Raw genomic sequence first — 24,268 nt, forward strand, 5'->3', positions numbered from 1 at the left:
TGCAGTCAGCACTAAGTAACCTGTTGACCCAGCCGAGGATTGAACTACGTACATACAATGGAGCTGAAAAGGAATAGGACTTGAAATATAAATGAGATCTGGAGTGGAGCCAGGCTGAGAGTTCACAAAGCAGCTGGAATTAATTTGAACTTGCTATATAACTGGATCCAAAATGGTACTTGACAGGAACTAAAGTTAGCAAATGGAGCCAGAGTGGAACCAGACTTGGCAACTGGAGCTGGAGTGGGACCGGACTTAGCAACTGGAGCAGAGTTGGACCAAACTTATCAACTGAAGCCATAGTGGGACCAGACTTAGCAAATGGAGCTGGAGTGGATTTCTTCTGAGCATCTAAGAAAACTAGCATGGGAGCTGGAGCCAAGGAGAAGTATCAGCAACAAAGCTCAGGCTGCCTATTGCTGTCAGGACCAGGAATATATACCCTGTGTGCAGTCGGTTGGACACTGGCCTTGTTAGCATTGGACACTTAATAATCAGCTGACAAGAACCAACATGGTGATGCCCAGTGTCCATGGTTGGCAGGGATGCCTTTCAGTACCCCATGTCCACTGAGACCACCACAACACCAAGAATCTAAAAGCAACTCACCTAGCTAAACAGAAGCCACAATGGCCACATCCAGTGCCCATAGCCAGAAGGAACACTACCAGAGCTCCAGATCCCTGGGACCACCTCCATGCATTGAACTCCCAGACAGCATACTCCATATACACCCAGGCCAGGCTCCCTCAAAGACAAATCAGCACAACACCAAGGCTAAGACCGATTTCTGACATATACAGTGTGTTAATTACATTGAAACTAATGGGGTGATTCAGACCCGGTCACAATGCAGTGCACTTTCACAGCCATCAGGGGCAGGGTATGCAAATCACATGGCAAGGCTTAAGGACACCCTATATGTCTTAGAGAGCGACAGCAGAGCAATTGTACGGTGGTGTAATGATGCCTACTTTTTGTACTTAGCACACATCAACTCCAGAAAGTGTATGATTTATCAATAACATCGAGTCTCATCGGAGCTGCTCTCAGCCCTTGAGGTAGTCCCTACTCCATGGCAAACACTGCATTCATTGCAGTGTGAAATTCAACCAGGTGACATGTATAATAACGCTTCCATGCTAATTATGCACGCCCATAAAATGCCATTATGATGCCCAGACATGCCTGCGTTCACTCATCCACTCCCCCATTTTCCTGGACCTTTCCCTGTTACCACCCACAAATGGCAGTATCTGTCATTCAAATAAATATGTAGATATTTGCCTGAGAGGTACAGTATATTTATCCACTTGCATGTGATGATCTGGAGAGAGGTCTTTCAGACATAATTGACTGTGTCACAAGAATGTGAGAGAGGAATGATATTGTCTGTTTTTTAAGTCTGGGCACTGATTATTTATTAGTGTGGGTTTTGTGTATAAACATGAATTTTAAATAGTATTGTAAGTTTATTATGTTCTTTTCATTTGAGAAAATCATATTGCATATTTTGAAAAACAGTGTAAACAATCAATATTATTATTATTATTATTATTATTATTATTATTAATTGTAGACAATAAATTATTTTTAACAGTATACTACAAAGACAATACAGACATCTCAGAGCTTTTCTCTTAGCAATTGATCAGATTAACAGGAACTCAGACATCCTGCCCAATATGACTCTGGGTTATCATCTTTATGATTCTTGTGGAAGTGAGAATAAAGCTGTACAAGATGTTTTACGTATATTGTCTGGACATAAAAAATGTTTTCCAAATTACATGCGTACAGGGCAAAGCACAGTAGCCGGTTTTATTGGAGATCTCAACTCTCACACCACCATTCCAATGGCAGACACATTGAATGTATTGGGTTATACACAGGTAAGTGCCATCACATCTTATTTAGAAATATTGATGCAATCTAGTTATTTATTTGTATGAATGTTGAAGCAACACAGAACTCACTTTTAATGAAACATGCAGAGTATCACTGAGACCATTTTGGATTACCAACAAGAATGAAAGGATTGTTACATGTATTCCAATATGACTACAAGGGATAAATGTAAATGTCTGCTGTAACAAGCCAATGCCACGGGTTATTACCTTCTCAGGTTCTGCCAGTCACTGGGCAATCAGGATGTCTTCTGGACACAGGGTCTGACACTCTCACTGGTCATGAAAACTGAGCTGGGATGGCACCTGAAGATGCTGGGAGACCAAGATGCAGAGCGGCCATGTGTACTGCAGGAATTGCCAGATAGCTGTACAATCCTGCAGTGCTTGCTATTTTGGAATTTGATTGTCTTCACTCTGATTAGTGGAGCTCTCTGTTAGAGGAATGTCAGGTCTGCTCTACCTTGCCCGTTATAGTTTATACCGGGTGTGTAGACTCTGGTAATTGTCCATACTCCTGAAAAATCTCTAACAGTCTAAATTCTATTAGACCCTCTGGACTTTGCCTTGCTTTTGTGTTATCAGCGAATTCTGCCCACAACCTTGCTGTTCCACATTTACCTCAGTGCTGCGGCTCCTGTCCGTGACCTTGTTGCTCCATTGTCATCTGATTATTGTGACCTGTGCTGTGGCCTTGCTACTCCATACTAGCTGGAAGCTGCTTGCTTTGACCTTGGCATTGCCACATAATCAGCCCATATAGAGTGTCCTCAGTTATTAGCCTCATTGTGTCATTTCACCTTTTAGCCAAGTCACTGTCTGCGGTCTAACCACTCAGCCTTACTTATTCATTTATACAAATATTGTTTAGCATCTCCTGGTTCTCATCAGTACTGGCATCCAGTCATTAGTTGCATAAACTGATAGTGATCTTTTGAACTACTATGTAATCCCCTACTGCCTGAGCATAAGTCAAGGTGGCAATCTAAGTACCGGTGAGCATGTTTAGCTCTAAGTTAACAATGTGGGGCAGTTATTGGCTTGAAGACATCACCAGTACGACTCTAGAGGAATTATTCAAGTGATCATAACATTTACGAGATGCTGGTATCAAGTGTGCTTCCTGTGAGTCTGCCTGTTTTTTTTCAATAATTAAAAAGAGAAAACAAACATGGTTTTGAATTTTAGATTATTGGCACTTTAAAAAAAATGGGCAGACTCGCCGATGCCTGCACCTCAGAGGGTATTACATTTCCACCTAAAAGTTTTATCAATCAACATTTATATTTCACACTACAAAACATCAAAAAATTCAATGGATTACATATTAAATTTTTTTGCCAGGTTCCAGGAAAGGAAATAATTCTAAAAACGAGAGTACTAACCATGAGTTCAAACTAGCTATAACAGATAAGTAAAAACTATTTCTTAAACAACTAGTATGCACTTTAATATTCCTAAAGTGTTTTTTTAAAAAGCAGCCATTTGAAAAGGCCATGACTACGTTTGTTATTGTCCTTAATAATTCAATTTACATTCTCTACATTCTTTTTATTTGAAATGTCTTTCATCATAGATAGACTTTGAATGATAACAAAGTAACTACCCCTTGGAGCACGTTACAATCTGACAGAGGGCCTGATTCAGCACAGATCACAAGTTTGCACATACACCCGGCCACCACAAAAATATGCTAATGAATCCAACCAAGATGCCGACACAGCACGATAAGCCGACACCCAGCAATACATAATGCCGTCCACTTCCCATTACTCACATTTGCAATACCTCGCTAGACAGTGAAAACATCAGTAACATCGAAAATCATTGGACCCAAACGAACAAATGTGGTTTACCAGACCTCACTCACAAACTGCTAAACTTCCTGTTTGCATCTAGAGCTCTGGCAGAATATTTCATCATGGGTACTTATTTATTCACGCCCCTGTAATGGCATTCAAATGCACTGCCATGCCTGCATTTCACTGGCCACCATGTCACTACCCCCAAATGGTCACATCCTGTCAATCAATGTGTGTTGAGAATGCATGCTCCCTGCGATCACTACCCAATCACAGTGGCCAGTTTCTGCACATGCACTGCAATGCATACACAGTCACCCAATGCATGCAAATTTGTGGCTGCTTTCCTTGCAGAATCAGGCCCAGAATGTACTTTCCAAACCACACCATGATATATTTGGAAAAAAAATACAGCACATGTACAACAATTCAGCAGATCTACAGCCTTCAACCATATCAAAAAGTAGAGGAATTGCTGCATCTTAGTTATCAAAAAAAAAGTTGTTAGTAGACAATGAAAGATCTGCAGCGATGTCCACAGGAACTTAAAAGCTTTCACTGCCTCCTCCTTGCTACCATTTAAGATTAGAGGCTGCAGATGTTTTTCCTTGAACAGCTAAAATCAATTATAACATCTTTAGTTTTAGTAGTATTGAGGAACAGAGGATTCACTTCACTCCACTGGGATTGGAGCACAATCTAGTATCTGTATGCAGACTTATCTACACCATTAATCAAACCAACAACAATAGTGTCATCAAGATATTTAACTATTAAGTTAGATTTAATAGGCATGATACAATCATAAGTGTAAAGTGAGTAAAGCTTGTTAATTAAATAAAATGCACTCTCGGGGGTACCTGCATTCTACAGGATTTCTGATATAATTATCAGGCTTAACAGTCTGAGGGTGCTTGACGAATAGTCTAGAATCACTGCAGAGATCCTTACTGTATATCTGCAGAGAGCTAGTCACATGGGCCTATTCATCATGACATAATCATAAATAGTGATAATTAAGTTTTAAACTAACTGTTATTTAAAAAAATGTTTTGGAGGCATTCAGCATGCTTCATTCATCATGCCTCATTCATCATGCCTCCCTAACATATGTTTCACTTCCAAAAAACTGCTCTTTTTGGAGAGTCAGCTTTTCGGAAAAGTGATACTTTTCCCCTGCAGCTGAATTATCTACAAGTATTTCCACACTGCTGCATGTATCCCCCTCTCTTCCACCCACTGTCTTACAACCCCTCCCCCCTGTGTCCTCAAGTGTCCAATCTGGCCCCCCCTCCAACCCCAGTGGGTGTCCGATCTGGCCCCCCTTCCCCCTGTGGGAGTCTGATATCCCCCTCTTCCTGTAGGTTGCCTAATGCCCCATGTTGCCTCGTTTTCTGCGAGTGGCAAGGCTAGGAATTGTGTCCATACACACAGTTTCCTGGCCTTACACGCCTGCCAGTATGCATAAGCCGAGGCTTACTCAGCAGGCTGGTGCCATCCACCAATGTGACCAATGATTGCAAAGGTTATCCCATCCTTTTACCTGGGATAACAATGTGCAAAGGGGGTCCAGACACCTCCTACTGCACTTGCATATTAGCATGGAAGGAATTGCAAAGCTGGATGGTTGAAATGCAGAGCTCCATATAGGTTATTTGCCCAACTACCTTAAATAAACTTGGCATATTTGACAGATGCAACTAAGGTGCTGAATACTCCAGGGGGTAAATTTACTAAGATGGGAGTTCTATTTAAGATGTGATGTTGCCCATAGCAAATAATCAGAATCTACTTCTCATTTATCTAGAACTTTCTTTAAGATAATACCTGGAATGTGATTGGTTGCTATGGGCAACATCACTTCTTAAAAAGAACTCCCATCTTAATTAATTTACTCCCTGATCTCCTTCACAAAAGGAGGAAACATGTTTAGGTAAAAAAATCTCTGCCATAGTATAGAAAAATATATAAGATTCTCAGTGAACCTTTTCACTGCAGCCATAGAGTAATATAATAGCCTAAAACTATCCCTTCTATTATATAACATTTAATCTGTTGGTGCTGTGAAATTTTGTGATAATTCCAACATAACCTATAAAATAAATAAATAAAAAAACAACAATAGGTTATATACCAATAAAACACCCTAGTGAATCCAGAAAAAATAATTAAGAGTTTTACAATGTTGCATGAGATTGGCTTTTTAGTTATTTCCCTTGGTCATATGATTTTATGATCAAAAGGCTGATGCAAGAAGTGTAAAAAGATACATAGAGGAGTCCACGTTTTCTTTGCTCAAGAAATAATATTTAATTAACATATTTTTGTTCTGTGATACATTTGGATTTTATCTTTTAGTAACAAGACTGAATAGTTTGAAAACTATATAAACACATCTATTGTCCTAGATTTACTATGGTGTTTTATTGGTACTACTGGTGATGTATCTCTCTTTGTGACCTGTATTAACAAAGATCCCCAGAGTTTTGAAATGTTCACCTGTATGATGATGTCAGATCAAATAAATAACCATTTTTGCATGAAAATTGGTAAGAACCCTCCATTGCTTGTTTAAAGCCAATTATGGACAAATAAAAGGAATCTCTCCTGGGTTCCATAGAGAAGCACCATTGCAGCTGCACAGGCTTTGGTTGTGAATGAAAATTACTTATTTTTGCATATCTTGTGTCCATCTTGCTGTGGACTACTTTGTCTTGCACCCATCAAAAACGTTACCTCAGAAACTACCTTAAAAATGTTTTTTCCATTAGAGCATCTTTTGGGAACTGTGGAAACATGCTGACAAAATATGTGATTACACTGTCTAATAAGTTGATACATTGATCTACTCACTGTACATGTTTCATTTGCTAACCATTGCTTTATATTCATATGTCAACTATTGCTTTATTATGTTGTGTTTGCATGACACATTAACTACTAACTTACCTGTTCTTTACACTATGTTTCAAAAAATGTTCTCTATCCTTGATGATTAACTCCTATCAGCTGCACAAACCTCCTTTATAAAACTGACCGATGTTGATGCAAAGAGGGTTTACTTTGACAAATTAGAGTTTGCTAATCTCCAGGCTAAGCCTCCTTCTCACCTATATCACAAATTATTAAGATAAAAGAAAAAGGAGACAGATCTGTTATTACATGGGCAATTTCTTAGCAATTATCACATATCCAAAAAATCCCCACATGGATTACACATAGATTACACAATGTTCCCGCAATAGGAAGGACATACCTGTCTTTTGTGCAAGGTGGTGTGTGGTACTAAATAAGTGCTCCTTAGACCTTATTTTACTAGTCATTGAGGAGGTGGCATCTGGGTTTGCTTAGCCATGTTGTGATGAAGCTAGATTAGTTAAAGTTTAGAGGATTTCCTCCATCTTGCTGTCTAATCTAACTGAGTAGAAAAATTGGGCCTCTCTTATTATAGACTGGCCAGCCATTGTTTTGATGTAAACAATGGGGATTAGTAAAATGTGATAGCACTGTATCCGGCTGTGCACATAAAATATGGGAATGATATTTAAGGAATACTTATCTGTAGGTATCTTCCTTCATTGTTATAAAGTGATTTTCTCACACAGATGTTCCCTCATAACATGTGGAAAAAGGGGATAAAACAAAGCACAACATGTCTAGTATAGTTTTGGATCAGAATGTAATCATAAAGATGTATGAGATCATTGTCAGTGCACCTCACTTACACATAAGAGTGCATATTTAAACTTCTAAAGGTATCCTTAAATATATTCTGTGTTGTTTACGTAGCAGTAATTCCTAACAGAAGAAGGGGTATAGCGTACCCGTACTTACACCTTTTGCAATATATATGCATATATATGGGTTTCTTTACAGGTGACGATTCCTATTACAGGTAAGCCCGGCCCCAGGGAATGTTGAAAGGAGTGACGCACCCGTACTCACGTTAGGGTAGATGTTTTCAAGCACATAGCAGTTTCTTTATGTAGGTAATCGCTCTTAGCTGAAGAGATCCTCCATATTAAAATATAACTTTTAATATTAAAAAAAAAATTTCTTTACATATCATCCCACATATAGCTAGGGAAATACTGTATCACATGTAAAAAATAGGGGTCTGTGCTGCAAACTCAAAGAGGCTGATAAGCAGATGGGGCCAGTTCTCATCCAATTAAAAATGTGTAAACACTTACCTCAAAGTGAGGGTACAGCACAGGATCCCCGAATAAAAGACTCCCAAACCATCGCGTTTCGATGTGTATCACGTCTTTATCAAGGTCCTGGGAGTATTGTTATGAAGCTTCTTTATATAAGGGCTAATGCTGGAATGAAGATGGTGGCACTTCAGGTTCCGACCAGCATGCACACGACCGCATTCCGGGACTCGCGGACAACATAGCTCTTTCCTTTATTCTTAATACTGCTGCCCATGCTGTAGAAGGTTCTTCTTTTATCCTGTGGAGCCCTTGGCTGTCTTATAAACAGTCTTTTCAAGGACTTCCTGTTTTCTCAGCACGCGCTGAGGCAGTAGAGAAATTTAGTTCTTTTTCTCTGCCATTTTGATTTGTCTCAAAACAGGAAGTCCATTACTACTTCTATTGTGTGTATCACAGGAAAGATGGGATTTGTAGTTTCCTAAATGACCAATAATCTGAAATAAAATAGGGATAATTACTCCAAACTATAAAGGATTTAGTATAGTTTACTGCGATCTGGAGGATGATAGGTATAACAATATACATTGCAAAAATTGTTAAAATTATAAAACCTGGTTGATAATGTTATCATAAACGACATATTACAACCAAATGAATAATTTAAATTTAAAACAATTGGCAAGAAGAGGGGTTACTAAATGATAATAAAACTATAAAATTATGGATTCGAGGGTTTGATTATTTAATATCTCTATAAAAACCACTTAAATTCAAGTCCTGATTCAGGACTCTAGGGTTGAGATTTTTTAGTTTAAAAATAAGTCTCATCTCTGCAACCGCTAGGTTTCTCACTGTATTCTTATCCCTCCATGTCGCTTTAACATGCTTGAGGCCTATAAATCTATTGACATGACCTACTGAACATTGATGGGATGTTAGAAAGTGGTTAGACAAATGGTATGTTTTTAGTCCTTTCTTAATGTTTCTTATGTGTTCAGCTACACGGGTCTTGAGTGGTCTTGTAGTCCGTCCAATATATGCATGTCTGCAGGAACATTCCACCATGTAACCACATTTGACGTGTGTCATGTGATGAAGTCTCTGATTTTAAAATTTACTCCATTCACCTGAATTTCATTATATATATTTTGAGTGTCCATGATATTTCTGCATGCTATGCATAAGCCACACCGGTAAAATCCTTTTGTTCTATTCAACTGCCTAGAAGCAACTGGTAACATGCTTCTCACCAGATGGTCTTTTAAGTTTTTGGCCTTCCTATATATGAAGGTGGTCTATCCGGGATTATTTTTTTCATTATGGGGTCCTTTTGTAACAGATACCAGTTTTTCTTAAATCATTTTTCAATTTGTTTATGTTGTACATGGTATCTCGTTATTAGAGCCCATTTTTGTTTATCTTTTGCCCCTTCCTTTTTTTCTTTATATTTCTGGTTCTGTTGACCATTTATGAGAGTAGATCTCTCACTTCTTATAATTTTTTCCTCCGCTTTTGATGTAATCTAGCTGCCAACGGCCACTGCAAACTACCTTCAAAAAAAGCAAAAAACACCAAGAAAAAAACTTCACCTTAAAGTGGGTTTAAACAGTCTTGCAAATGAATTATTTGTTCACAATACACACAGGAACAAACTTCCCTGGTTTACTTGTACCATGTTGTCTTTTTGTTTAAATAAATTCAAAGCATTTCTTCATGTGGCACTACAGATTAACACAGATACACCTTTTCCTAGCAGCCTGTGCTTAGCAATCTGTACCAAACCCAAACTTAACAAGACCAAGTAAAAACACAGAGGAACAAATATGGTGCTTTTTAGCCAGATAACCCCTTTTTTCAGCTGCAAAAAATCTAAGGAACAGTTGAGTTTGTTTGGAAATAATCACACTATGGGGTATATTTACTAAAGTGTAGGTTTTTAGAAGAGGAGATTTTGCCCATAGCAACCAATCAGATTCTAGCTATTATCTTCTAGAAGGTGCTAGATCAGTGGTTCTCTAACTCAGTCCTCAGGACCCCACAAAGGTCAAATTTTCTAGGTCATCTAGCAGGTGCACAGGTGTATTCATTACTCACTGACACATTTTAAAAGATTCACAGTTGGAGCTAATTATTTCACTTGTGATTCTGAGAGAAGACCTGGAAAACATTCACAGTTTGGGGTCCTGAGGAACAAGTTGAGAACCTGTGTGCTAGATAAATGTTAAATAGAATCAAATTACAAGACAGACTTTAGGGCTATGGCTAAACTATGGGGCAAAGGTCATCTTACTCTTGACTGTACTTGTAACTTGGGAAAGTACAGGGCCTAATGGATGAGGAAGGAGTTCATATAGGCCTTAAACTAATATCTTCCAAAAATTCTGTGTTACTTCCAGCCCAGATTTCTTTTAACCAACATATGGACAATGTATCTGCTTTCTTGGACAGTGGAGCTGCAGGGAATTTTTTTGACATTAGTTTTACTCAGTGTCTTGGCATTCCCTGTCTTGAATAAACACCAGCAATTACCATCTACAGTCATCGATGATATCTCACTCTTGAATATTCAAATTAAATCCAAAACTACTTCTGTTCTGGTGGCCAAAGTTCTTTGCATATTGAAATATTAGTGTTCTTTCTGGTTCATTGTCCCCTGGTTTCACTGATATTAAGCCATCCTTGTTTTAAAGTTTATAATCCTGTGATTAACTGGGAGACAGGAGAAATAATCCAGTGAGGGTCCAAATGTGCTGCTGGTTGTTTGTCTTTGCCAGTTTGGATTCTGCAGCAGGTACAGCACCTGAAGGTCTACTGCCTCAGTAACAGGAATTTTCCATTGTTTTCCCAAACATAAAGCTGTCCTGGCTCTCTCCTAACCTCCCAAGTGATTACCATGCTTATAATGTCACTGTTACAGAGTGTGACAGGGACACAATATAGAATATTTTCACTGACTCAATAAGCTGGCTTCCAATGCATTGCCATCCTAAGTTGGTCTTTGTCAAAGCATAGCTTAATAGGGTCAGGGTAATCAATTTATACCTCCCACAATTCTCTACATGCTTATACATAATCCATATTCCCAAGACACATTATACTAAAAAAGAGACATATGATTAAAATAGTATTCCAATGTGTATTATAAGTTGAATAGTAAATATATATATATATATATATATATATATATAAATATATATAGTACATAACTACATACAGTATAGATATATGCTAATACCTATGTTTGGACCATTTAAAAAAAATATCCTGCAAAAACCAATCAAGAATCAGTAAAAAATAAGTAATAAAAATATAGGCAAGGGTGTATAACTAATACAAACACATATATTGATCTTCCATTAGAACAATGTACAAAACAAAATAATTCAATAAAATACCAGGGTTAGAGAAACCACTTCAATTTGAAATCACCATTTAAACCACAAGACTGTTGGGTTTTTAACTCATAAATCTAGCACGTGCTAAAAACTGCATTAAAATCTCCCTTTCTCCATTTTTGTTAATTTGTTCTATTACTTTGAAGCTCATTATATCATTTACTTAACAATTTTGATTAGTTTTAAAGTGTAATGCCATACAATGATTTTCTACCCCTTTACGAATATTTCATAGGTGTTCACCCATACATATTTTAAAAGGATGGCTTGCTCTTACGACAAATTGTTTATTGCATTTGCATTGTATCAGGTAAACGACATTGCTACTGTTGCAAGTTAAAAAAATATGTATTCTATATTCCTTCTTTGTCACAGAATAAATAAATATATACATTTTTTACCTTCTTTATTGTAACAATTTTTGCTAGCAAAGCACAGACAATAAGGGAAGAAACATTTTGTGTTTATCCTACCATCTATTCTTTTTATAAGGGAAGAAGAACTTTTAACTAAAAAGTTATTTAGATTTGGAGTTTTTTTTATATCACTACAGGTTTTTCAGGTAGCTTATTCTTTAAAATAGGGTCAGCTTTAAAACTGCCAAAGTGTTTTTTAAATCATTGGGAAAAATTAAAAATCTCTGTTAAAGGTGGTAACAAATGACATGGAAAAAACTTTTTTGTTTTTTTATTTTCTCTTCAAGAAGGTCATCTCTCTAGATGGCATCAATATTATGAAGGGCTTTGTCTAAAAATTCTTCTTTATATCCCTTATCTAAAAATATTATTTTAAAGTGCATACTTGCTTTTTATATATCAATTAATAATTGCAATTTATTTTTATGCATTAAAATTACCCATTGGGTACTCTAGTCAGCTAAATAGGATGATAGCAATTAATTTATAGGTAATGATGGCAGCTATCTGTGGGTTTAAAAAAGTTTTTGGTACAGATTTTGGATTGAGCAATATACACAGTAAATTAAAAAAAGAATTATTAATGGTGTAAATAAGGACAATACCATAATCATTATTCAGATACTCCTGGAACTTGGAGATGGTATTTAAACCACTCCTCCATACAAAATTAACATCATCTATATACCGATGATAAGACATGAGGCCCACCCCCAGCTCTTGCCAAACATGGTGCTCCTCCCACAAGCCCATGAAAATATTGGCAAAACTGGGGGCATACCCAGTGTCCATCACAGTTCCGTAGTGCTGCATAAAATATTTGTCCTTAAAGGCAAAGTGATTATTTTTTAAAATAAATTTTTTGCCTTCTAAAATAAATACTTGTGTATTTAGACAATGTTTCTTTCAAAAGTGTCTCCTTAACCAGTTGGAGACCTTCATCATATTTAATAAATGTATATAATGACCCTTTATCAGCCATTATTAACATATTCTCCTTCCTGCCATTCTACCTCCCTCAGTTTGTTAATTGCAGCTATTGTATCTCTCAGATATGCTTTGCCTTTACAGTCAATGGGTTGGAGGAAGTAGTCTATCATCTGTGACAGGTTACATGTAATAGATCTTATGGTGGGATGTAAATAACAATATGGTTATTATTAGGCCCTTAAAATCCCCAATGGGTTAATTTTTTGTCTTTGCTGCCAAAGATGATGTAAGCATTTAACCTTGCAATGAAAAACACCTCTGTTACCTCTTATCTAGGTATAGTTTGACCACCTTAATGAAGCAACACTCTTTTCCTAGATAGATCTGTGGTGTACTTATAATCTTAATGAAATGAGAGAAATATGAATGGAAGATGGCATGCAATACCAACTCTGGATATTACGAAAATCTAGTTATGCCATATTGTTCTTCCAAAACACCACCCACTGTATTCCAAGAAAAGATAAATGATGTCCTTCATGAATTAGAAAAATGTATTGTTGTCTGCTTAGACAATATTTTGATCTATTACCAGCACTTGGAGAAGCATCAAAGCCAGGTCAATCAGGTTCTGGGAAAACTCTGTGAGCACCATTTGTATGCTAAGCTCGAGAAATGTTAGTTTAGGGTCAAAAAAGTTTATTTTTTGGGATACATCATCACTTCTAAACGGTGCTCCATGGATCCTAGTAAACTTAAGTTCATTATTGACTGAAAACAACCCACTAACATAAAAGCCATCCAAAAGATTTTGGGATTCATCAGTTATAGGCAATTTGTTCATTTTCTGTGCTGGTTGCTCCAAACACTGACTTAACTAACAAGAAAGCAGAAACTTCTGTTTGGTCCTCACAAGCTATTCAAGCATTTGAAGCTTCTAAACAAGCATTCATCTAAGCTCCAATTCTTTGCCATCTGAATCCTGACTTGCCTTTTATCATCAAAGTGGATGCTTTTAAAGTTGGTATTGGAGCAATTCTCTGCCAAAAGGACTCTGTGGATAATCAGATACATCCTTGTGCTTCCATGTCACAGAAATAATCTGATGCAGAAGCTAACTATGATGTAGGAAATGTATTAACTACTTGCCATCTAAATTGCTTTGGAAGACTGGAGACATTGGCTAGAAGGTGCTAAGCACACATTATTTACAGACCATAAAAATCTATTATACATTGAGTCAGCCAAAGATTTAACTCCAGATAGGCATGCTGGGCACTGTTCTTTACCCATTTTGATTTTATCATTACCTACATGCCTGGGTCTAAATATATGTCAAAGTGAATGCCTTATCACATAATTTCCTTAGGGAACATGAGTCCACCAATTCTAAAATGCATATAATATCTGTAGCATCCATTCATGCCGGTCTAGTATTGGATCTCTCCACTCAGCTTCAATCTCTGCAAAATCAGTCTCCTTCTGAGACTCATCATGAACATTTAAGGGGTACTGTTTTATCAGACTTTCATTATAATAAAGTGTCCTGGCATCGATGACATTCTATGCCTCGGGTATTATTGTCTTAATCTGTTTGGTGGCCTACTATCACTTAGGATGTCAGATAATTTGTTCAGGCCTGTGGAGTGAATGCCAAGAATAACACTCCTCAAACTCTATCAACTAGTCTACTCCTGCCTTTGGTCATTCCCACCAAGCCATGGTCATATATTTAAATGGATTTTATTGTGGATGTTTCCTCTGGTTGTAATGCCAGCTGGGTGCTTGTGGATCATTTCATCAAGACGGACCTTTTTATTCCTCTGACCAAGCTTCCCAGTGCTAAAGACCTATCTACATTATTCATCCAACATGTTTTCAGGTTGCATGGTTTGCCTTCAGACATTGTATCCAATAGAAACACTCAGCCTGCTTTTAGAAAGCTTTCTGCTCTTCATTGTGTATTAACCTTAGTATGTCTTCTGGAAATTATCTATGTTCCAATGGTTAGACAGAATGAGTCAACCAATCTTTGAAACAATACCTTCATTGTAATATTTTTAAAGTTAACAACTGAAAAGTATACTTGCCGCAATTGGAATTTACTTATAACAATGCGTGAAACTCTGCCACTATATTCTTCTGTCTGTATATATACTATATTCGGATATCACCCCAAAGCATAATTATTGTCCTCATTTGAACATGCATTCTGCAACCCAGTGGTCAGATTGCTGATGCTTATATTACCAGTGCCAGAATAATGATGCCTCTCAGAACCCTGTCACCAGCATCCCGACTGTCGGGATGCTGAAGGTAAGTAACAGGGCTGTGGGGAGGGTTAGGTTTATGGTTAGGGTTATACACTAAGGGGGGAGGGTTTAGTGTAGGATGCGGGGAGGTTAGGTTCAGGCAGGGAGGGTTATGGTAGGGAGAGGGGAAGGGTTAGCATACTGACCAACAAGTGTTGGTATGTTAATCATTTTATGTTGCCGGCATCGGGATTCTGACAATCAGTATCCCGTCTGTATTTTATACAATTTCCCTAATTAGTACCTGTTGTTATGCCATTAAATTTAAACACTGCTTCTCACCTCAGAGCCATTGGAAGAAAGTGCACTTCACCCTCAGCAAAGCCTCTTTTTCCTGATTTTTTTTCATTATAGACCTTGTATGTTTTAAGTGGGCAACAAAGTATGGTAATCCACCTGTAACATTACTTTGTCAACCATCAAAATAGTTTGGGCTTAAGTACATTGGTTATTTTCAGATTGTAAAATAGGTGAATTCTGTTGCTTCTCACCTTAAGCTGCTCAAGTCCTTCACAATTTCTAACACCTTCCATTGCTCTCTGTTTAAGCCTATCATTACTTTCAAAAAATTCAAGTTTGTATGCCCAAGAATAGCATCTCCAGCCCTGGTTCAAAGTTAGCAGGAATTCATTGTGGAAAAGATTCTTGATTCCAAGAGAGTTAAAGGACAGGTACATTTCCTTGTCCATTGCAAGGACTATGGATCTGAAGAAAGATCGTGGGTACCCAAAATAAATTTTCATACTGAAGAACTGAAGCAAGACTTCTTCAAAACATTTACAGATAAGCCTGGGTTTCGGGGTTCTTTAACCCATCCTCAAGGAGGGTACATTTAGTAGCCATGTCAGATCTCAGCATGTCCTGGCCATTGTTAGGTGACCAGGACACTGTGTACCAAAGGATACAAAGGATGATGGTCCTGACTGGCTTTTACCAAGGGGATCTATGGTAAATTGATTGGTTGTGTCCATGCTGACTGATTGCAGCCAGGACACCTTGCTATTATATGTGGAGACCTTTGCATTAATTGGCTTTAGTTTCTGATAAAAGGCAGACTTAGACTCCCTGCCAGTTATAGCTTTTTGCATTGGAGTTACAGTAGCTTACTTATCCTGGTCTCTTTGGAGCAATTGGATTTCCTTTTAGCTTTGTGCCCGGCCAGTCTGGTTCTCCGGCATTCTGCTAATATTTCTAGTGTTAAGTATATATTTACTTAGTTTTACACAGTGACTTTTTGGTTTATTCATCATCTGCTACTGTAAAGTCATTTCTTGCAACACTTTCTGGGATTGCTTTCACTATTATCATCAGTGACAATCATTTGTTGTTACACCTGCAGTGATTGTTTACACATCATTGAACAATTCTATTGCATTGCAATAAAAGTGTTTATTCAGTGTTCCAATTAAATCATGTTATCACCTGCCTTTTTGGATATACCTCTACTATTTTGAGTTTAAGACCTGACAGCATCTTAGAACAATTGAGAGTGTTGTTCTCTAATGGAATAAAGGCAGTTGTTATAGGTGGATACCCTAAGCTATTGTCCAAGAGGCTTTATGCACAATAGGCAGTTATATCATAACCATTGTTTTGCACTTCAAACATGGCAGTGAAGGTACTATTTTTTATATGTTCACAAGTATATAATAGTTTCTGCATTATTCACATACTGTTTTTTTAGTGAATGTACTGTTTATAAACGCCAGTATATTTGTATAAGATTCCTAGAGCAACACTACGGAGGTGTTCACCTTTAACAGCCGCCAATTGATCCCTTAGAGTAAAGTACTCTCATCTGTACTTAGGATGCTGCCAGATCTTAAAACTCAGAACAGTAGAAACTTATAAAATATTATGGTGATCACAGAACAATTGGCTGGAGCAGTCTAAACCAGAAAATAAACAGACAAAAATAGGACAAGATGCTAAAAGTACCTGCAGGGTAACTATAGAGCAGTGCTGGTAATATAGATTACAAACAAATGGTAACATAGCAGAGGTGGATAACACTAATTAGCAGGTGTAACCTGCAATAATATACAAGAGCAGTGTGATAAACCCTTAGGAGTAGGAAATATATCTTGCAGATAGTAAAAATATATATGAATGAAAAAGATTAATATTCAGTGGCCCATGGATGTAGGGACAAGATACTATACAGTTTCCAATCAGACTGGGGGTCTCCAAATACACAGATCATGCAAGGTGCATGCAGGAAAAATCACCAGGACACAGGAATCAATAACAGACCAGAGGCTTAAACAGGAGTTTAAAAGTATCACTGGCATTGGTGGGCATGTCTTGTTGCCTTTTAATAAGATAGCAAAAGGGGCAGGGAAGATACTCTCTTTGATTGGGGCACAAATTATATTATAAAATAAAATTTAACCTTTATTAAGTATCAATTAAGAAAACATCATAAATATATGAAAGAAAGAAAAAGAGACAAACAAAAAAATACATATAGTGTCAGCAGGGACAAAACATAGATATCCTGTTGATAAAAATAGCTAAATGATGATTGACATCATTTAGTGATTATCAAAGTGATCAATCAATAGAATATTTAATTGAAAATCACATATATAAATAAATCATTTCAGCAGTGTGCTGTAAATCATGTCAGCTATATGCTGTTATATGTGGTATTAAAGTACATACAATTCAAGGTGAAATATCTTAATAGTCATGATAATCACATGTATGAAAAAATAATTTTGGTAATATATTGTAAATCTCATCAACTGTATGCTGTTATTGAGAACATACAATTCAAGGTGAAATATCTCAATAGGCTATTAAATGAATGGATGGATATATTCCTATAATAAACAGTGGAACATCCATATGCCGCAATAGGACAATATTATGAACAATTATAATTCAATGCATATCCTCAGATGTCCTCTTTAAATGATAATATATCAATTCCCCCAACCTAGGGGCATGTTATAGATGTATAACACCAAAATAGATATTATGGTATAGCACACGATGACATTGATACTTAACAAACTTCACACATCAACATATATCAGGGTACTGATTTTATAAATGACCTGTGTGGTAAATAAGTTTCTCTATATGCAAATTGTGCCAAGAGAGGATATACAATATTTGGATATGGTGTTAGGTATGATATCAAAGTTACCAATCATTTGAGGTGAGGGGATAGGTGGCTACTGTATCCCATGTGCAAATGTAGTGAATAGTACATGAGCGGACCCACTGCATATACCATGAGGGTATAATATAGAATAAGTGGTATCTGCTAATCTCCCCTGTATGCATCCACTGTAAGCCCGATTAGATAGGCAGGTTATTTCAGTGGGACAGTGGGGGAATAAGAGTACCTATAGAAAAGAATTATAGTCAACAGATAATTGGTGATAGTAGGATAATCAAAGAGATGTCAGTGCCAAAAAACTAAGAGATATCTCTCAAAAAGCAGATGGCAGACATCAATAGCAACCTACACACACCTGAAAATAGATAGAAGGGAAAAACAACAAAAGCATCTGGAAGCAGTGCTCTCACCCCAGTGATGTATTGCTACAGCGCAGTGGGAACATTGGATGAGGAGGTGCAGTCCTTGTGTCCCTTGAAAGTAAATAGGAGTACCTGATACCATCCAACTGCAGTGGCAATGTGTGTCCAGGAGAGGGGAGTCTCCTTGTGCACTCTGGAGGCTCCCGACAGAACGACACACATCTCTTCTGAGTATATATTACCTAAGAATCTTTCTAGTATTTTGGAGTTTTTCTATTTAAATCTGCTTGATAAACTGTCTGGTACCAGTGCTTGGGGTCTCCCCCACACCCCTTTTCCCCTTTTTTGCTTTTTAATAAGAACCTGCACAAAGATCTCCAATGAGCCCATCCCCCAAAATGATAATTCTGTGCAGCTTCTAAGCTTCACACAGCCGGCATCCTGACTTTCTGTCTTAACCAGGACCACAATACTCTGCAACCACATGGCATTCCCTGGTTGCTTAGAAATCAGCAGGACCATCTGCTTTTGTGGCTTAAGAGATGCAGCATTCTGGTTACCTATTAACAGCTGAAACCCATGCCTGTAATGAGCCATGATGGTGGCTCATAACATGGACACCTTCAATACACACTGGTCTACTGCATGTATGGCTACCCAAAACATGTCTGCCTTATGTTATTTAATGACTGTATATAATTATCTTATGCTTACTTTGGGGGAGGGGAAATGGAGGACACACCATGTGACTTCTCTTTTTGCTACTTCACTGTAAAGCATCTTGCCCAAGCCACACGCATACAGGTGCACACAAACTCACACTTACTGTGCATTTGAATACACAGAGTAAGCCGCAAACACACAGCATAAGTCACAATGCACCCCAGCAGCAAATATGCACTTTGATCTTTCATTAAAATGAGATGCATTCATGCTGACCATTTGCACGGTATGCTGCATAGCTAACTGCATACTGTGGCTACACACAATCCCCCAGCCTTCATTTCCATGCAAAGGCACATAGACAGCTTTGCTGCTAACTACTATAGACATTGGTGCCAGCAGCTTGCTCAAAATGATGCTAATCATTACACATACTGTATATCATGGGATTGGTGGTGGTGTAAAGATGCACTTTCAGCTTTCAATTAAGGAGACTCTGATAATTGTAGTGTTGTATATTCCTGCCTGTAAAAAAATAAACAAAATAAAAATACAGTGGGCAGAGGTTGCAGCCACAGGTACTTTACAATTTCCTGTGGCAAGGGCTGCCAAGAACCATGCCAGTCCCAGATGAAGTGGTCATGGCCTAATTTTGGGAGGCATGGCCGCACCCACTTAAGAAGAAAAAAATCATGTTGTGGTGCTGAGCACTGGGGAGGGGGTACTGTGAGCCCCTCAGCCCAGTGCATATCCATGGGGGCTGTGATCAGGCTGATTGCTCCCAACCACAGGGGATGTCTCCCAGGGTGGTGCTGCAGCACAGTCCAAAATTCAAATAGGAGATTCACACCAACTGCCACTGAGTCTTAGCCATCTATGTTTGACAGCATTTGAAATGCCTGTTGGTCTGGTTTCCCTGTTTGAATTTTGGACTGTGCTGCAGCCCCACCCCTGGAGCCGCCCTTTAATGACAATCTCAGCTACTGACTGATAGGATTCATTAACTTTTTTTTCTTTTTCGGTGGTAGCCAATGTGATTTTTTTTATGTAAGGAGCAATGGGATTGTTTTCCCCATAGAAAAAGGAAAAAAGCAAACAATCTTGTTTTTTCAGTGGGGAGCAATGTGATTGTTTGTGTTTATGTGGAGGCCACTGTATATGTGTTGTTTTTTTTCCCGTGGAGGACTGATGGTTTGCCTTGGCAATTTTAAAATCTTGTGTTGTTAGTTAAAAATGGTTGAAAAACACTGCACTATGGGCCTGAACCAGCAAGGATTGATGTTGTGATCATGCACGCAGATGGCCAATTGTTGCTCAGGGTGCATGCATATGCTTCACAATGAACATGAGTGAATGTTCCACTGTGATTGGAATGCATTGACAGAGACTACATAGAACAATTGCAGGGTGATTGACAAGTTGTCAGCATTTGGGGATTGTGACGGGGCATGGTCGGAGAAATGCAGGCATGCCAGTGCATTTGGACACCGTTACAGGGGCGTGCATAAGTTAGCCACTATGATGGCATACACAGCTTAAGTAATCACTGCGTGCAGGAAAGATAGCATTTTATTAGTGAGGTCAGACCTGCTGTAAATGTGCTAAAGGCTCCGATGTACTTTGATGTTACTGATATTTTGGCTGGATTGCAAGGTATTATGGATGTACGAGAGGGGAAGTGGGCGTCTGCACGGTTCCTTTGCGATTGCACATATTAGCATACTTTTGCAGCAAACCTGTGTACGCAATTGCAGCCGCAATTACATCAGTGATCCTTACTGAACCAGGCCCTATATGTCTTAATAGGTCACTGAAGCATATCAGTCATTTTTGCTTCATTTGATGGCATGGCATCATATTTAATTTTAAGCTCCAGCAATTTTCTACATGCAGTTGCTGAATGCAGAAAATTAGTATTTTGGAGGCAATGGAATTGAAATGGATTTTAATAGCATGGGCACATTGTGATACATTGATGTCATAAATTGGATGCAGTGCTAAGGCTTACATGGATGTCATGGGTTTAGTGATCCACTGTGCAACAGGGTGCTGATATAATGATTTATCTTGCAAATTATTATATCAGACAATAGTCAAAAAATATTCTTAGTCTTGGTCCCATTTAGTAATGATTTTTCATACCCAGCAGCCAAAGCAGCCCTAGCACAAAATGTATTCTAAATATAATGAGGAGGTTGCTAATGAAGGTTTTGTCCATGAAGATTGCTTGTGGTATCAATCGCTGCTAACCATAAATGATGCTGGACTCCTTGTTACTACAGTACATATGATTTATCAGCATTTCATGAAACATTGAAATGAATTTGCAGCAAATTTTCAAACAGTGAGTAGATGCATATATTGTTACCATCCTAACCCCTACTTACTTAGACATGACTAATATTGTCTTGGTTATTATAAAATATTTCCACATGCTAGGATATTTTGTCTTTTCCTAAGCATGATAATTATGGTCCTGAAATGGTACCACTGGTTTTTGCCTTGATACTACTCAATCAACATCATACTCATTGGCTTTTTTCAACCATAACATTTTCATCATAAGTGTCCTTATTTTTGTTAGAACCACAATTATCCCCCTCATACTATTGAGCATTTTCCAAAACAGCATCCTCAAGTTCGAGTATAAATCAACATCATCATTTCTACTTATCTTCACTTATACAAATGGTTGAGAACCTGTGGAAGGAACTGCTCTATTTCAGTATGATGATCTCAAATATAAGAATCACACATAGATCTCCTGGACAACCTTAAACTCTGCTCTTCTAAGAACACCCATTTTCGCTTCATATTTTGCTCTATTTATGCACTGGTGGAGCTGTTTTGTAGGTGACATTACTATAGAGTAGAAAATATAGTATCCTTTCTGGTGCACATCAATTAGGGATCAGGCTTCCCAAGTCATATAAATAAGGGGACACCTCACTCCTTATACAAATACTTAAAATGGGATATAATAATACATCATGATGGATTCCACGATCCCAATAAGATGTAAAAACAGAGAATCATATAAATGAATTTATTCACAAATAGATCACATAACAAACATTAAAAAAACATTAAAAATACATTCCAAACAAAATCCAAACAAAAACAAAGTTCCCAAAGCAATGGAAGATACATATATGAAGGAGAACTAATGTTCCACGGGCTCTAAAGTCTCTCACCCGTTAAAGTGATTGTGGTGGGCTCATGCACAAGCCAATGCCATTCCCGGGTGGAGCACCTCGGCACCACCGCAACAAGCTTTAGATGAAAATAGGTGCAGATACAGGTTTCAAATACCGTCCTTTCCAGATGTAATCATGCCATCCAAATGACATGTTTTGGAGCTATGCTCCTTCCTCAGGCTTAGATGGCATGACTGTATGGTTCATTGCTATTTAAACCCCTCTCTAAGGATAATCAGGGCAATAATCCTTCAATTTCCACATTCCATCAATCAGAAGTGATGCGTGAGCTCCATTTTTCTTCTTTAATTTGTGTTCCACATGGGAGAGACGTATGCGTTCCATACACTCAACTATCGATTGCATACCAAATGGCGGCCAAATTGTTGAATACTTCCGCTCTATGAACTTTGATGCCACTCATTATGACAGCTTCTGGAATGACTTTTTTACATGTTCCCCAACTTCCATTACCCTTATACTAGGCTGTACTTGGTTGGAATATTAAGTCCATCCCTGTTACCAGAAGTGGGGAACTCTCCATAATTTCCATACGTAACATGCAAATATAAAAAAGAGAGAAATTATTATGTAATATTAATATAGTAAAATATTTTAAAATATTAAAATATATTTGTCACTATATATTAGGTCACTATATACAATATGAATATAAATAAATATGTTATATCACTATGAATAAATGTTTTAGATCACTAAATACATTATAAATTAATCTAAAACCATTTTAACTCAAAATTGGCATTATTTCCATTCGGTAGTAAAGTATTTATATTAAAAATCCATCTAATTTCATTTTGAGCTAACTTAGGGCCTGATTCAGAGCCGTTCGCTATTTGCGGTCGTTCGTTCTAAAACAAGGGGTGGCTATTCAAATGAACCGTTTGCTCTTTGCGGTCTGTTCACGCCTCTAAGTCTGAATGAGCGCGCAAAACTTGCGGTTGTAGTTTTGATAAAAACGCCCCCTGGCCGCTCGCACCATACATCTTGTCCGCTATTTATTAGATTAACCGAGTGCTTCACACAGCGTATTAACTGCTCGCTATTCTAGTGGCTGGATTTTTCAACCGCTATTTTGCGAGCAGTTCTGAGTAAAAAAAATCACGTGACGTGGTCAATGACGCTCCAGTTTTAATTATGCTCATACTTAAAACGCCCGTTTTGACCTTTAAGCACGCCTGCATTCTAATTCCACTCCCCCATTTTCCAGCACCTTCCCCTGTTACCACCCACATACGCCTCCTTCTGTCACTCAAAATAACAGGCATTCGCAATATAGCGAACAAACGATTTTTGGCCGCACTGACTGGTTCACGCATGCGTATTACAATCCGTACGCATGCGCAGATGTGCGAACATAGGTCAGAACGAACGAGCGGCAGCTTACGAGCGGCTCTGAATGAGGGCCTTAGTTTCTACATCTTTATGCCTCCAATTGCTTTTCACCTATTGGATGCCTAAAAATCTTAGAATGGCACCTTCACATTTATCATGAGTAGTTGAAAAATGTTCGGAGAGGGGATGTCTGGTTAGCCCCTTCCTATTATTGTATATATGCTCTGCTGACCTACATTTCAGACTTTTCGAAGCTTTATATATGTAAATTTTTCCACATTTACATTCTAAAAGGTAAATAACATTCCTACAGTGATATATAATGAAATCTCTTATTTTATATCTTTTGCCATTAACATGAAACTCCATGGTTTTCCTATTCACATCTTTATTTGTAGTGGTCCTGCACATCAGACAGAATCCACAATGGTGGAATCCTATTGTTCTCACACTAGGATCTTTATCATTTTGAAGTGCACTCTTTACCAAAATTTTCTTTAAAGAAGGGGCCCTTTTATATATGAATCTCGGATTTTCTGGTATCACTTTTCCTAGAACTGGGTCATCTATTAGATTTGCCAGTTCTTTTGGATGATACCCTCTATCCTTCTATAGTGTCCCCATATTCAGTAATAAAGGCC

The 24,268-nt window shown here is 37.9% G+C and overlaps 1 protein-coding gene across 1 annotated transcript in view; it reads left to right on the top strand.

Annotated features, from left to right (window-relative positions):
• Positions 1–1,685: 1,685 nt before the first annotated feature.
• Positions 1,686–24,268, top strand: part of LOC148479265 (extracellular calcium-sensing receptor-like) — a 34,742-nt gene continuing 12,159 nt past the window's right edge. The window contains exon 1 of the mRNA XM_088454682.1: positions 1,686–1,892. Within this exon, the coding sequence (XP_088310808.1) occupies positions 1,686–1,892 (207 nt within the window). The remainder of the gene's footprint in view (positions 1,893–24,268) is intronic.

Source organism: Taudactylus pleione, unplaced genomic scaffold, assembly GCF_031769625.1.
Source record: "Taudactylus pleione unplaced genomic scaffold, aTauple2 ptg000627l, whole genome shotgun sequence".
NCBI lineage: Eukaryota > Metazoa > Chordata > Amphibia > Anura > Myobatrachidae > Taudactylus > Taudactylus pleione.